The sequence below is a fragment of the Accipiter gentilis genome, chromosome 16, assembly GCF_929443795.1.
Source record: "Accipiter gentilis chromosome 16, bAccGen1.1, whole genome shotgun sequence".
NCBI classification, from domain to species: Eukaryota; Metazoa; Chordata; class Aves; order Accipitriformes; family Accipitridae; genus Astur; species Astur gentilis.
This window is the reverse complement of record NC_064895.1, coordinates 29,424,378-29,440,388: the sequence shown is the minus strand read 5'-3', so window position 1 is coordinate 29,440,388 and position 16,011 is coordinate 29,424,378. Positions and strand designations below refer to the sequence as shown.

General features: G+C 47.4%; 1 protein-coding gene across 7 annotated transcripts in view; it reads right to left on the bottom strand.

The window, feature by feature from the left end:
* The window catches only part of NCOA1 (nuclear receptor coactivator 1), a 185,307-nt gene that overhangs the window by 61,047 nt on the left and 108,249 nt on the right, over nucleotides 1-16,011 (bottom strand). For all 7 annotated transcript variants that reach the window (XM_049819308.1, XM_049819312.1, XM_049819315.1 and 4 more), the window contains exon 3: nucleotides 3,233-3,339. In XM_049819308.1, coding sequence (XP_049675265.1) covers nucleotides 3,233-3,318 — 86 coding nt within the window. In that variant the 5' untranslated portion in view covers nucleotides 3,319-3,339. The remainder of the gene's footprint in view (nucleotides 1-3,232; nucleotides 3,340-16,011) is intronic.

The window sequence follows — 16,011 nt, the reverse complement described above, 5'->3', positions numbered from 1 at the left end:
CACAGAGCCACACTTTCCCTAAATACTTTCCTCTACATCAACCACAGGATGAAATGAGGATACCTCAAAATGCCCAACACAGCGCTACACCACTTGTGATGCCTTTTATCAGGTTGGTTTTCAATAAGCCACCTAATCTTTTGTTGCAACCTTTACAGGACGCCCAGCACTCTATTTAAGAAGTACTGCCTAAAAATCCCTAACAATTACTAGACACCAAGAAGCTGCTGAGATGGCTGTGGGCACGGTGAGATGTTCCTGGCCTCAAAGAGGCCCCACTGCTCATGGAGGGGCTCAGAAAACACTGGTTACAAAAGCTGAATCGGTAAGTCTGGCTCAGTAGCAGATTTGTGTCCCACCGCAGATGCCATTGTGTTTTTCTATGGGGTGATACAAGCTCTGCTAACAGCTGAAGACTTCAAGAAGAGGTTTGGTTTATTATATCTGCTGAGAGTGCAAGCCAACCTGAGCATCAATATACCTTAATAACTCTGCAGAGACTCTTTAGAAACCATATCTGTCCAAAAGGGGATAAGACACCACCAGCTCTCCCCTCTAAGGATCTCCTCACGTAGGCTGCACAGATGTTTGTTTATTTTTTTGCAATTCCACTTTATTAGCTCAATATCCAGGTCTGACAGGTAGGGGTTGTCTCTTGGGCATTTTTCTGCTGCTTAAACTTGCTCTCACATGAAAATATCTCACCACCACAGGGATGAGACTCCATGTTGAACCTCCCCTCGCCTTCCAAGTTCACTCTCCATTACCTCGCTTCTCCTCCTGCCGGTGTCTCTCCAGATGCCGTGACTGCCCAGAGGAGTGCCAGGAATGACTCGCCCTCCTTTAATTCAGCAGACCAGCAGAATAAAAAAATGAAAGGGGAAAAAATAAAGGCAAGGCCAGCTGCGGGTGTGGAAAACACAAGCTGTGTTTCTGCCTGGGCCACCAGTCCCGTGAAGTCCATGAGCGAGACTTTCCATGGCAGACACATGGTGCGACCTGGAAACTCCTCTGCAATGGGTTTGGGTGGGCACAAGAGCCCTCGCTTCCCTGTCAGGCAGCTGCCAACTGGTACTAAGGGTTGCAGGCAGCAAAAACAGCTTCACAGAGGTAGGTTGGATGTCCACCTGCTGCAGAAGTTCTGGATCCAGCCATGGACCTCAGCCTCTTTTTGCACAGGTATCGGTGACACCAGTGCCGGCACGGTCCCTGGCAGTGGGCAGGCAAATGCTTCGTGAAGGAGCTGAGCAAGTATTTTAGTTAAGGTCAAATTAATTCCTAGCTCTTCTTGCGAACCAAAAAGCAATAGCAGAGGGGAGAGAAAAAAAAATTCCTCTGTTGTGGGTGAGCTCATTTCATGAAAACCCTTAATGTTGCTGTTGCTGTGGCAACTTTCAAATTGTAGGAGGGAGAATTGGCCAATTTTCCTTACATAAAAGCATCATGAGAATATTACAACAGTGGGTTGTTCTTTATGACTCCCAAGTATCATCAAAAGCAATAGTTAAACCTTCCAGGTTTTAACAAAAGAGTTCACTCTGCTCTGGAGTATGTTACGGAGGACTCTGGCCAGCCTGGGGAGGAGGACGAGGTCCCTCCCCACCGTGGCTGGGAGTCGGGAGATGGTCTGAAAGAAGGAAGATGCAGCACTGGTGAGGGCTTCTCTTCTGGATTCTGCTTCAGGTCCAGTGTTCAGGGTTGGATGGCCAACCCAATGACAACTATTTGAGTCAACCATTCTAAAAATGCCTGTAGGTGCTTTGTAGATGTGAAAACTCGTGCTTGGACAAGGAAGGAGAATCCTTCATCCAGAAGTTTCTGCTTCTCTATGATCAGTTCGTTCCTCACCCTACATATTTTGAAAGACCGCTGGTGGCAGCAGCAGAAGGCTTTTATAAGTGCTGAGGTGTTAGGAAACAACTCACAAAAGATCTGCTTTCCAAAGGAAGACCAGACGAAGCAAAGCCAGGTGTGTGCTCATTCATCTGGAGAGCAGTTCCTCCAAGAAGAGGTGTCCAAGCCCACCTTGCTACCTATGGCTCTGTCATGGGGACTCAAGAACAGCTTCACCCCATACTCACCTCCAGGGTGAGGACTGACTCTGAGACCAGCGTGGAGACAGCAGCAAGGGATGCAGAGCTCTGACTCAGGTGACTCAACCAGAAAGGGGAAATATTTCACATGATTGGTAGGAGTAAGACAGCTACAAGTGCCATCAAAATGTCTCCTGCAATTTAATGGCACAGCTAAGTCATGAACCACAGAGCCTTTGTAAGAAGGTGCATGAACTCTACAGAACAGAGATGTGGCAACCAAAACTGCAATAAACAGAAATCCTCAAACAACCACTTAATGTGTCTCTACAGGAACACCATAGCCTTTACATTTATTGTCTAGAATATCAGGTATGAGCTGCAAGTGATAGAAAATACACCTGGGCTTTGCTCAGTGCATCAATATTCTGCGACGACGACCAAAACAGCATCCCAGGCAGCAGACACACGGAGTCAGCAGCAGCACCGTACGTTCATCCTTACTAACAGACTACATCGCCATGGAAAAAGATGCACAGGATTCACAGGGAGCCTGGAAAAGCCTGTGGAAGGAGATCACAACTGCCTCTATCCAGGACTTCTTAGCCTAAATCAGGTGGCAAGGTAGCTGGGATAGGAAGGCTCGGTCATAAGCAAAAGGTGCCTTTCTGCAGTGAGCTGAGCTTTAAAGCAGCCTGCATCAGCACACAGAAACGAAAATATTTCAAAAAGAAGTATCTTCTGTTTCGTAATTGATTCATGGAGCAAGAGGGTCTCCATCGGAGTTTCTGAATATTACAAAAACATGGATTTCTTAGGAATCTGGCACGAAGAGGCAGAAGGCTTAGGATGATCTGCAGACCTTGCAGAAGAATCTGCCCCAAATTTACCCTGAGGAAGCTTTCCTCGTGCTCTGAGTGCTCTCGATTTATAAAATCAATACATTAACTTTGATAACGAGCCTCTAATCATCATTTGCCACCTAACAACAAGCAGAGCAGATGGGGAGCTGCATTTCCATCATGCTCCATCTTCCACCACAGCCACCGCTAAAAGCAAAGCGAAGTTCTGGTGGGAAGTGTGAATGTTTCCGAGTGGCTGAAACCTGGCTCCATCTGCTCGAGCAGACGGGACGGAGCGACGCAGCGGGAATGACAAAGTAGCCGCGGCAGGGGACGGATTGGGAGCAGTGCACATACCTCTGGGCTGTATCACAGGGTGAGCCTTTCCTCTTCCGAGAGTCGGGGTTGGCAGGGTCCGTTGAGCTGTCCCCAAGGCCACTCATGTTGGTTGACCTACTTTGCACCTGGAACCGAAGAGAGACAGGGTAAGGACAAGCTTTTTGCAGCTGCAGGTGGAGTGGTTCCTCAGCAGCAGAGCCAGAAAACATGGACCAAGTGACCTCTGAAGAGGTAACTAACCCAACGCAAATCCTTCTTACTGAATCGATGCCTTGTTTGTGAAGAAAACAGTGCGAAGGGAAGACAACACAACACACGATCACGTTATCCTCCTTTTGGTGTCCCCTGGTCACCATTTGGCCAAGCGAGCCCTCACCACCAGCACCATCATCCTTACATCACAGACTGAGCTCTTTCCTGTATCCCCACGGATTTTAGCTTCCTGGCCTTACAGCATTTTAACAACTATCTAAACACAGCCTGTTTTAATGCTTTGTTTATGGGTGTTTGATTGCTTTTGTTTTGTTTCCTTCTCCTGAAAGCCTTCTCCTTCAGCCCATCTTCGACTCCTCTGTCATCTCCCCCAGGTTCCTCTGACTCAGGGCTGGCAGAGGACGCTCCACCCCTCGCATTGTGTCTTCACTCCTGCTCCCCCACCACCTCCTTTCCCCTCAGCACATGGCCTGGGCTTTAATTAGAGCTGCAAACTGACTCATCTCTTAACGGGATGCGACACCCTCCCACAAACCCCTTCCCTACCTCCCGCTGAGGCTACCTCCCACACTTGGTCCTCCCAGCCCCAACCTTCTGGCAGAGAGCTTCCCATCATGGCCGGTCCGTGGCCAGACTCAACACTGGGCACCTCCTGGGATCCAGCTCTCTACAACACATGGACATTTCACCCTTATTTTTAGGGTGTAATTTCAACAGATGTTGGGTAAACTAGTCCATGCTATGGCAAATGAGAGGTCTGAGTCACCGAAGAAGGTCCAGAAGTCATGAGGATTTTAACAATGCAATATCCCACATGCTAATTGTCCTTAATTATAAATTGTATTTTTTATATTTAACTGAATAAAATACCATGTAAGCCTAGTAAGGGTAAGAAAGCCAATTAAGGCTTCTTTCCGGACACTTCACCTTGAAGGGCGTTAAAGGGTTTGGCCAAAGACTGTGACACTCTCTGACCTGAGAACTCAGCCAGTTCCCTCCAACTGCCTAAAGGGGACTAAACACATCTATAGGACAGGGTCAAAACCTCATACAACATATTAAATCAAGAGATAGAGCTTCTCTAGAAAAGAAATCAGCTATGCACATTGCTTCCCTTGCTTTGCTAAGCCATTCAGTGATTTTTCCAGTAACCACAATAAGTCCACACTGGATATTTATTTATTTATTTTAGAAGTGTTTATCATTGTGAGAAGATTCAGTCATTGAGAAATAAAATAACGGTTCCCTGGACAAGAAGTTAGTAGTTTAGAGAGTAAAAGGACTAAGTTCTTAAACTTACTTCCCTTCATTTCTTCCATTACTTTCTGAAAGCTGGAATTTTAACGAGCATTACACTGCTGACAGATTGTGATAAAACGAACCGTAGAAGGCACATCCACAGTTCCCACAGCCCAGATTCCTGCCATGTTTTATTCAGCCTGCCTGCAAGCATGGTGGGATGCCTTCAGTGGTCCAGCACCTCCCACCCGCTGCCCAGCCTGGTGCAAGGCAGCCCCTCATCAAAAACCATCGGTGCTTGTTCATCTTGTGCTCAGACAGGTGATAATTAAAGTCCCACCAGCTTTTGAAAGTCCTCTGAGTTCCAAACCACATCTGCAGACCAGCTCCTCCTAACCTGAGAGCAGTGCAGAGGGATGGACACAGCTGTGAGAATCTCCTCTGCTCCCTGGTTACTTGGAGACCCCAGTGTTTGTATTAAAACCCAGAAAGCCAGCCGTGTCCGGGGCTGCATCCCAAGCAGCGTGGCCAGCAGGTCGAGGGAGGGGATTGTGCCCCTCTGCTCCCATCGGGTGAGACCCCACCTGGAGTCCTGCGTCCAGCTCTGGGGTCCTCAGCACAGGACAGACATGGAGCTGTTGGAGCGGGTCCAGAGGAGGTCACAAAGATAATCAGAGGGCTGGAACACCTCTGCTATGAGGACAGGGTGAGAGAGTTGGGGTTGTTCTGCCTGGAGAAGAGAAGGCTCATGGGAGACCTTACAGCAGCCTTCTAGTACCTAAAGGGGGCTTACAAGAAAGATGGAGAGGGACTTTTTACAAGGGTATGTAGTGATAGGACAATGGGTAAGAGCTTTAGACTAAAAGAGGGTAGATTTAGGTTAAATGTAAGGCAGAAGTTCTTCATTATGAAGGTGGTGAGGCGCTGGCCCAGGTTGACCAGAGAGGTGGTCGCTGCCCCATCCCTGGAACCATTCAAGGTCAGGTTGGACGGGGCTCTGAGCAACCTGAGCAAGGGGTAGGAGTAGATGACCTTGAAAGGTCCCTTCCAACCAAAACCATTCTATCATTCTGTGATTCTATGAAAACCAGCGTTACCAGCTTCATTATCTCCTACGACTGAGGTGTCCAGGGGGTTGTTACACATTTTGGCTCATCGTGTCCCCAGTGACCCACCTCTACGCTTGGCACTGAACACCTCTACTCCAAAATAAGTGAAATATCTGCACTTAACACAGTGCTACAGGGAAAGAGCCCATCTTTCCGCAGCACACAGGCATTTCTGCTAATGCTTGCGTCAGCGGTGCTAAGGTGAACGCGGTTCCTGAAATCATTTTAGCAATATTAGCACAGGTGATCGATGCTGCAGGCACGAGAGCTTGTCCACCGAAATCAGAAACCCTGAGCACATGCCAGCAAGCTATCCATGACCAGGGATCCGAGTTCATCCCCAGTATCTTTGGCATGTTTGCAAGAAGGAACGATGCCAAAGCAAATATAAGGAAGGGGAAAAAAAACAAACTCTTGAAAAATTTAGAGATTGGAAAACTAAAAATGCTGCATCATCTGCTCTGGGTGAGAAGGGCTCGCTGAGGTTTCAGACAAGCTTCCTGGGGTTTAAACCTTCTTAAAGGTTTAACTTGCTCTTACCAAAACATTAAGTTTCCACCAGTGGTGTTGCTCTTAAGGTCCTGATCTTTCCTCTCAGCAACTGAATTAGAAGAAAAAAATGAGCAGGGATATGGCAGGTAAAGTCAACCATCCCACCGGGATGCTCCGCTGCAGGACCGCAGCTTGGCAAGAGTGAACATATGCCCTAGAGAGGTGAACTAAGGACAACATTGCAGCCTTAGCTGAAATCCTTGGCTTGAGTTAAGCCCTTGATGTAATACACTCAATGTTTCTTTTTATTGTAAAAGTAGTTTATTTTGCGGCAAAACTTGCCAGGGCTGACAAGCCAAAAAATGTCATTTGGTCTAAAAATAACGGGGATGACTCGGTTTGAAAGCCCTGTTGGGTCAGGGCAAGACCAGGAGTTGAAGTCCCCCACGGAGGGCAGGGGTTGGGCTGCTGGTGAAAGGCAGCCCTGCCTGTCACTGCCCGTGCTTGGGGCCATTTCACCGGAAATCTGATTTCTAAACACTGGCTTCTTGTAAAAACGTTAATATTCTGCTGGCTTAGGAAAGCAAACAGAGGCAGACGAAGGACAGCGGGATGGTAATCATAGAATCATAGAATCGTTTAGGTTGGAAAAGACCTTCAAGATCATCAAGTCCAAACATTAACCTAGCACTGCCAAGTCCACCACTAAACCATGTCCCTAAGCACCACGTCTACACATCTTTTAAATACCTCCAGGGATGGTGACTCCACCACTTCCCTGGGCAGCCTGTTCCAGTGCTTGACAACCCTTTCCGTGAAGACATTTTTCCTAATATCCAATCTAAACCTCCCCTGGTGCAACTTGAGGCCATTTCCTCTTGTCCTATCGCTTGTTACTTGGGAAAAAGAGACTGACCCCCACCTGGCTACAACCTCCTTTCAGGTAGTTGCAGAGAGCAATCAGGCCTCCCCTCAGCCTCCTTTTCTCCAGACTGAACACCCCCAGTTCCCTCAGCCGCTCCTCAGAGGACTTGTGCTTTAGACCCTTCACCAGCTTTGTTGTTCTTCGTTGGACTCGCTCCAGCACCTCAACGTCTTTCTTCTAGTGAGGGGCCCAAAACTGAACACAGTATTCGACGTGCGGCCTCACCAGTCCTGAGCAGAGGGGGACGATCCCTTCCCTGGTCCTGCTGGCCACACTATTTCTGATACAAGCCAGGATGCTCTTGGCCTTCTTGGCCACCTGGGCACACTGCTGGCTCATATTCAGCCGGCTGTCAACCAGCACCCCCGGGTCCTTTTCTGCCGGGCAGCTTTCCAGCCACTCCTCCCCAAGCCTGTAGTGTTGTGTGGGGTCGTTGTGACCCAAGTGCAGGACCTGGTACTCAGCCTTGTTGAACCTCATACAACTGGCCTTGGCCCATCGATCCAGCCTGTCCAGATCCCTCTCTAGAGCCTTCCTACCCTCAAGCAGATCAACACTCCTGCCCAACTTGGTGTCATCTGCAAATTTACTGAGGGTGCACTCGATCCTCTCATCCAGATCATTGATAAAGATATTAAACAGAGCCGGTGCCAATACTGAGCCCTGGGGAACACCAGTTGTGACCAGCCACCAACTGGAGTTAACTCCATTCACCACAACTCTGGGCCTGGCCATCCAGCCAAGTTTTTTTAAAGAAAACCAGCTAATTAGTTCAGCTGAGGGGGAGAAGCAGCTTCCAGGCTTAATAGAGGGGGTCTCTCATGCAGACCTCTGCTAAACTGATTGCTCCTCTTGCTGTCACAAGCCACCAAAAAAATATATTAAGGCATAGTATAAAATGCTGCTGGTGTCCCTGATGGTGCAGCTCACTCACCGGGGCTCCTTGGGAGACATGTGACCATGGCAGGAGCAAGACCTAAGCGTTGCATCAATGCAAAGAGCATTGGCCTCTTGCCTTCCTCCAGATGCACATGGAAGAAGTCTTGTCCCAAAGATGCCCTGAACCCGCTGCTCTGAAGAAACTCCATGTCATGGTGAAAACCCAAATGGTAGAGTGGGTTTTTTTCAACAACTATGGAAATTATCATTGCAACCAGCAGCTTCATGCTTGGTCTGGCATGCAGCTGGTGCACAAGTCCCTGGTCGTGCAGCAGCGGTGTTGATGAGCAAAGCTGCGACGTGCACTGTGTTTAGCAGCAAAGCAAGCACTTGCAATACAGATTGCTGCTCCCCAGCTCCAGCTAAACCAGGGCTGAACTCAAGCCACCAGCAAGGCCAAAGGTTTGGAGCTTCTCCAAGGTGATCCTCCATAATGACATTGTTGTCACTCCCCTAGTTCTTAGTCCACAGATCTGGATACAGCACTAGTCCCTGGCCCCTCCTGTTACCAGCACACCACTACACCACTGCATCTGCTCACCAGAGACTAATTAGTCTCAAAGAGACTAATCAAAAGAACAAAAAAAAAAAAAAAAAAAAAAGGAGAGCGGGAATGGATAAGAAGCACAAGAGCTGAAGTGACCTGTCCACGGCCAGGCAGATGAAACTACCTCTGATTTCCAACCCTATAGTCTCTCCTCTTCCATCGGTCCTGCAACACGCCATAGTGGAGCGTCTACCTGAAGAGGTTGCTGCTTTTTGGGAAGCTAACGAGTATCCTAGCAGAGACCAGAGCCTTGACATGGAGGCTGAAGCACCAGCCAGCATTAACACTCCAACACAACCTTAGGGCTCATGACACAAATGCAATTTCCACATTAACAAAAAATAACAAAAAAAAAAAAGGATGTGAATTACTGAGGCTTAATGCTTCTGCTCTTCTAACAATGCCAATGGATTTCCAATAGCTTCCCGAAGATGGCCATTGCTACCTCTAGCAGACACAAATAGCCCAAGTGATTTGAACTGACAGCATGGAAGACGGAACTGGCCACCGAACACTTAATTCTAACAGAACTGCCTATTTCTAAAATGTATTTCCCACATTTTGGATTAATTTGACCCCCAAAACCACTTACAAAATAACATTAACATCTACCAGAGAGAACCACAACTGGTCAGCTGTTTATAAGAAAATGACAATGTTGGAAAAGTCCCTCATATTACAGCTATTTATCATCAAAATATAACCCATCTGTGCTAACGCAGCCTCAATTAGAGGTAATTAAGAGCATACTTGGAGTGTCGCAAGGACATGTCTATATTGTTCCCCTCACAAGTTCATCATCAGCTACTCCTCTCATTGCCAGGGTTAGAACAAACCTTAATTTTTACTTTTTAAAAAAATTTCTGCAGATTACAAAAGAAATGCTGAGGCTGTGATGTGGATAGAGAAGAGGCAACGGGTGAGAAAGCGTGAGTCACTTGCTAACCTACTGCATGTGGTGTTAGTTTTGGGGTGTGTGTTTTTAAAAAGAACGTCTTTTTCTGACCTAATCCCCAACAAAAAAAGGAGAGAGATGTAAAGTCCTGATTAAAAATTGGGCTTTTAGTGGCTGAAGTTGTCAAAAACAAATGTCACATCTGCTATGTGCAACACTCCTTGGGAAGGGGGAAATCCCTGTATCCATATGCCATCGCTCCAGCCTGGAAAGACATCTGCCTTCCAACTAAATCCTCTTTTCTTGGTATCTTACCCCAATTTCCCTGCTTTGTTTCCTCCTATTTCCTACCTAGCCTGCGAGCCCTCTGTCACCTTCTGCCGGAGCCTTGTGGAGATGCTGCCAAATGGACCCTCTGGCTTTGGGACATCCAACCCAACACACATTGCACAGCCTGGGAAGCATGGACAACTGGGTTTCTCTTGGTTCCCATCACTTTTCCTGGCCTGAACATCCCCTCTCGACATCAAGCAACGCTTCCGTCGTTACAGTAATAACGATGATGCTTGAGTCAAGGCTGGATGGGACATGCTCAAGGTCACCAGGAGGCCTTACAGCAACCCTATGTTGAGCCCATGTGTCCACGGTCATTAGGGCCGTAAGAGGAGGGAGCTGACGAATAAAGGTTTACTTTCACTGGCCTTGGGGGGAACACTAGAGGTGAAGGCAGTGGGGAGATCCACCCTGCCTGATCTCACATTGCCTCTTTAAGCAGAGCCTGCGGTGTCAGGAGGATGATAAATTCAGGGAGAAACCAGCACGCTCCAACGTCCCCGTGTCCATCCAGCCTAGAGGGCCAGTGTTTGCTTTCCTTCCTAGGAGATAAGCGGGACGTGCAGAAATCTTAATTATCGCCAGCTCTGCAGAGGCAGCAGGCTAATAAAAGCTGTCAGCTTGGGGACGCGGTGGAGCGAAAGCCTGCTGTCTCAATTCCTTACATCTGCACCCACCTGCCGGTCCTGAGGGGCAGGGTACAGGGAGGACACATGAGACGCCTACACCCTTCAGGAGAGGCTTTCCACTGCCACCGGCATGGAGGAGAAAGGACCACGGCAGGTCTGGTGGCCCTGGGCAGATCATTTCTATACCCCCACTCCCACTGTGCCACAAGGGAGATAAGTTTAAACATCGCTGATGCAATGCAGGTTAAAAGCCACCGATCAAAAGCTCGACTGATCTGCAAGATATTAACGTTATGAAAGATTTAACATTTTGACAGCTAAAAATGTTACTGAAGATGAATTTCACTTCTCTGCCTCATTATTACCATCCCTCAGGGGGCTGCGGCAGGGGGATGGGGACTCGTCCCAGGTTGCAGAGGGAAGCAGAGGCACAAACCAAGGTCTTGCAGGTCCAGACCCTCCCATGGCAGGGACAGCGGCTGCAGCCCAGGGAGCATGGCACCGGCGCTCCCGGCGAGGGGGACGTGCACAGCATCTGAATTTTAAGGATGTGAGGCAGGGAACAAGAAGTCAGAGTTTAATTTAATTTCTTCTAAGCTGTTTCCTGGGTCAGACTCCATCAACACAACAAAGTTTTTTCTTTTTTACACAAGGATGGAAAACTCCTGACTATCAAACAAGTGACTCCCCAAATGCTGGCAAACTCCAGGAATTAATTGGCAATATTTACAAGCCGCTCTGAATCCTCTTGCAAAGAACACCCTGTAAGTGCAAAGCCCCAGCACACAGCAAGCACCCCAGCCATGCGTCACCCAACAGCGGTCCACGACCTGGCACCAAACCTCCCAGGAGCATTTTGCTCTTCAGGACCAAATGAGGACATGGGGGCAGAGCTGAAGGTCTCTTCCCACCTTGTAGACCCCAGTGGGTTTGCTCCCTGCCCCTAACAGAGACACCCAACGCATCCCAGTGGAAGACCGAACTCCTGGCAGCAAAGCCATCCTGCATTCACTGCTGCAGAAGGTTTTGCAGAAGGTAAGGTAGGAAATGCCAACAGGCTGGTGTGCCCATGGGGAGTAAGAGTGGCACTGGGCTTCATAACCACCCATGGTGGTCACGGTGGACCAGCCAGCACCAAGAATCAAGTCTGTCACCCACAGATCCTACAAACCTGTGTCCTCTGCAGAGCAGCCATGGAAGCAGTGAACCTCATCCTAACAGGGTAGAGAGACAGGACATTAATCCCTCCTTCCAGGGCCCTATTTTTCTTGTAATTTTAATTCTGAGTGCTAGAAACTTCTCCATACTGCACAATGGAAAAGACGAGCTTTGCTGTCCAAATCCAGGCTTCTCCATCACCTTCTGCCCACAAGAAATCGTTTGTTTTGGAAATGTAACACGGGCTGTACAACCCGTAAAATCGAACCTATTTGACCAAAGGGAATTTTGTATATGGTAACAAAAATACACATATCCAAGTGAATTCCTTAAGGATGAAAGCACAGGCCAGCCGCACACCAGCTCTGCAAGTGCTTGCTCTCCACATGATCCCTAGAAAGCACAAAAAGAAGGGAAAGAGGTATATAAATCAATGTCCTGTGGACTGAGTATCATGCTCAGAGAGGCGACAGTCCAAAGAGAAGGTGTGAATTTTAATACACCCATCAACTCTATCGTATTTGCAACTCACAAACCCATAGCAGTCATTCTCCTTTAGCCTGGGGATAATTCCAGCAGCCAATTTGTTTTACAAATGAATGGGAAAATATGGGAAAGGGCTTTGCCTTAGCACAATGAAAATGAATAATCCAGCTGTGGGAAATCAATATTTGATGCCTAAGGAGAACTCTGAAAATCCACCACGCCACTCTGTTGTTTTCCCAAGCTCTCTTTAAAACTCACCTCAGCTAAAATACAATGGACAGGAGATAACTGATGTGCTGCTTATTACACTAATTGCAATCATCTCCTTGTTACCTGGTGCTCACCCACATCTGTTTGTCGTCGCCATCTGTTGTCTGTCTTAATTAGATCGCGCGCTTGGAGGGGCAGAGACTGTGATTTTCTAACCCCCCGACATCCCACTTCTGTCTGAGCATCTCCATGCTACCACTGTGAATCCCCTCACATGGCCAAGTGCAGGGATGACAGCTAGAAAATAGGAAGCCAAAAAAAAATCCCACCCCCAAAATAAAGCAAAGAAGCTTGGTAAGAATCACGCTGCACCATGGAGGGTTTTAAGGAGTAAACGATCACCCGCAGCCTCTGCTACCTGTCCTAACTTTCTACGATTCACCTTCTGAGCTCTGGGGCTGTTTGGAAGAACGACTGGGCGCCAAACCAAACTAAATCCTACCATAGGGGAAAGACAAAAACATGGTAACCAAACTTTTCCTTCTACTCCAGTACAAAAAATATAGGAAAACTAAAAAGGATGACTTGCCTCGTGCCACTGTCCTTGATGCTGCTGCCACCAGTGTGATGGGAACGGAGCCCACCAGCTCCAACAAAGCCTTCAGAAGGTGCCATCTTGCACCTCACCTCTCCACATTAATTTCTGGAGCACTGAAATGCTGCTGATTAATTATTAGCAACTTTGAGCATCAGCTCAAGATCTTCCTGCTAAAACACACTGTCCTATAGGCTTTTCTAAGCCTTCCCCAGAAGGTGGCCACTCAGAAGATAATTCCTTACTCAAGAGATCAGAAGTGACCATAGGTACCCATAAAGATACTGAAGCACCTAACTTAAAAAAACAACCAAACAAAAAAACACAAAAACAACCAGAAATGAGTACAAGTGCCTCACCAGAAGCTGCCATCTGAAACGATAGCACGAAGAAAGTTTTCTAACAGCCATTGAAATTTCAGTACTACCAAGTTTCTGCTCACATCACTTGCTCTGAACAGCACTGCTGGTGAAACTCATCTGTGCATCGCTTTGGTACTTCTTCATCCCCTTCTCCTGAGGTTGTTCCTGCCTGAGCCGTGGCTGCATTCCCCACCAGCTGGTAGGAACTGGGGTAGGACCGTGCTGCTGCCATGAGACTATCCGTGTCCCCAGGCAGGACACCTTTCGTGTGACTACCCAGTGTCCTCGCTATTTGGAATCAGCTCCATCTTCACGTGCTCAGGACTGGGAAACCCTGAGCCTCACCACAGCCCCGGGGCTCAGCAGACTGAGCTACGAGCAAGCAGGGGATGAAATTTTGCTACTGAGGTTCCTCTTGATGAGGAGCTCCTTTCCAAGGCTGAGGTCAATACAGATGCCCACCTACTCTCAGCCATGACTTTTTCCCCTCTCCATTTCGACCCTTTTCCCAAGATCCTAGACAAAACCAAGCCTGAATTTGTTTCAGCAGCACAACAAGCCAATGAAAGACATTTAAGAGACAAATGCATTGGTGCCAGATAAGATGGGAACCCACTTATTATTTTCAATTTGTATGGGTCATAACTCCATATCAGCTGAGTTACTCCACCACCACCACCAGCCACACCCATGGGAAAAGTCCGTTTAAAAGGACCACAATGCATCATTTTCCCTTGAAAATTACTCCGATCAGGTATTTTAAGCCCATGTAAAGATCTCAGAGTATTAAAACAGCTTTGTTTTTTATCCTCATTAAAAGCCCAATAGAAATTCAAATTTCTTCTTACACCAGCTGTTTTCCCAAAGCACGCCAACTGCCTTATTACAGGGCTGCTCACAAATGTCAGCACGTACTCCGCAAGCGTTTGCATCCATATATTTCTGCATATCCAAAAAAACAGACGAAAGGCATTCAACCACGGGAGCTGTCCATGGGAGGGGAAAACCAAACCCATGTGGGTTGAACAAGAACCATCAACAAGGTGATGGGCTGGTTGCAGTGGTCTCTACAGTGGTGGACGCAGTAAGGTTTAAGCCTCTCTTTAAGATCTGGGCTTAAGTGCCACTCTGCTTGGATTTCTTTCACTATTTTTCATTTTGGGACTGACAGCCCCACCAGATCCCCAAGGCTGCATCATGCATGGTTAATATTTTTGGAGGCAGCAAGACTAGTAGCAAGGTGAGATAAATGAATGTACAAAATCGGAGAGAAACAGCAGCGATGCAAGAAACCTGCTGAAAAAGGTTCGGTGTTTATAATTTTAATAATAAATAGCAATTTTTCTCATTGTCCACCTCCTTTTAGGGCCACCAAGTGAGAGGGAGGAAAATTTAGCTGGTGGATGGTAAAAATGGCAATGCTTTGCTTAAAAATACATGGGAACAAGGGCTCGTGGTGGGCTCCCACATGAGGGTCAACCCTTGCATGCAACAACAGCCAGCAGGAACCTTGCTCTTTCAATGCAAAAAGATATATGTATTATTTTTTTGAAATTGCTTTGCGCAAATAATGGGAATATGTTGCAAACACAAACTGAGGTGAACCCAGAAATGGATATGCAATTTAGTTGCCATCCTTGAGCAGGATTCCTCGCGGAGCCGCTCGTGTCTCAATGCCAGCAAGCATCACTTGGCAATGTTTACAACAGAGATAAGATACAAAACAGAACTGCAAGAAGCATAACCTTTTCTCCCAGTAACTGATAGGAAAAGTGGGTTAATTTATACAGCTTCTGAAAGGGAAAAATAAGGCTAATTCCCTCGCAGTCACAGAACATTACACACTTAGTTTCATATTACGCTTGTGAATTACATGTTGCAATTACACAGTTTTCTCTATGGGGAGAAGAAAGTATTTGGCAGAATGTACAAATACATCAGGTTCTCATGTACCACAAATTAAGCTGCAGCACAAGCACGTGTGGCTTCATAAAAATCACCGTAACTCACAAGCAGCAAAGGCACCGGCGCATCCTACATCGGACCACAGCACAGGAACCCCATCAGCTGAGACGACACTTGGCCAGCAGCAAGCCCACAGCTTTCCCTGGCAAAGCCACCCCCTACACCTTCGACCAGAAGGCAGGGAGCAGGATGGAGTGGGGAAAAAGCCCTTTTCAGAGTGGCGTCAGGGTTCATACTCTGTGTGAGCCTGCTGTAACCACGTTGTGTTTGGTTATGGACCTGCTGTAAGGGGGATGCTGGGCTACAGATCCCTTCTGGCCAAAATCTGGAGGATTTATTTATCTATATATATGCACACAACCCTAATTTTGCTATTACATGTTTCTGTACTTGCATAATATCTTGGATACCTCAAATGCATGGATTAAAGAACAAACCCAGAGTGCTGGCCTGTAGCTGCAGAGCAAATACTCCAGCAGCCCAGCGAGAGCCACTGCAATGCCAGTGATGGACGTACGGCAACCCCACCTTCCAGAAGTGCATCCAAACCACATGTTTCGAGGAAGGCACAGTGTGAAACAGCAACCCTGACAACTCCCAAACAGCCACACAACTCCACATCTTTTGAGCACAAAGCGTATTTAATTATCATTTACGCTGCAGTTAAGCAAACTAAAATTCCTCCTTAAAATCCAGGAAT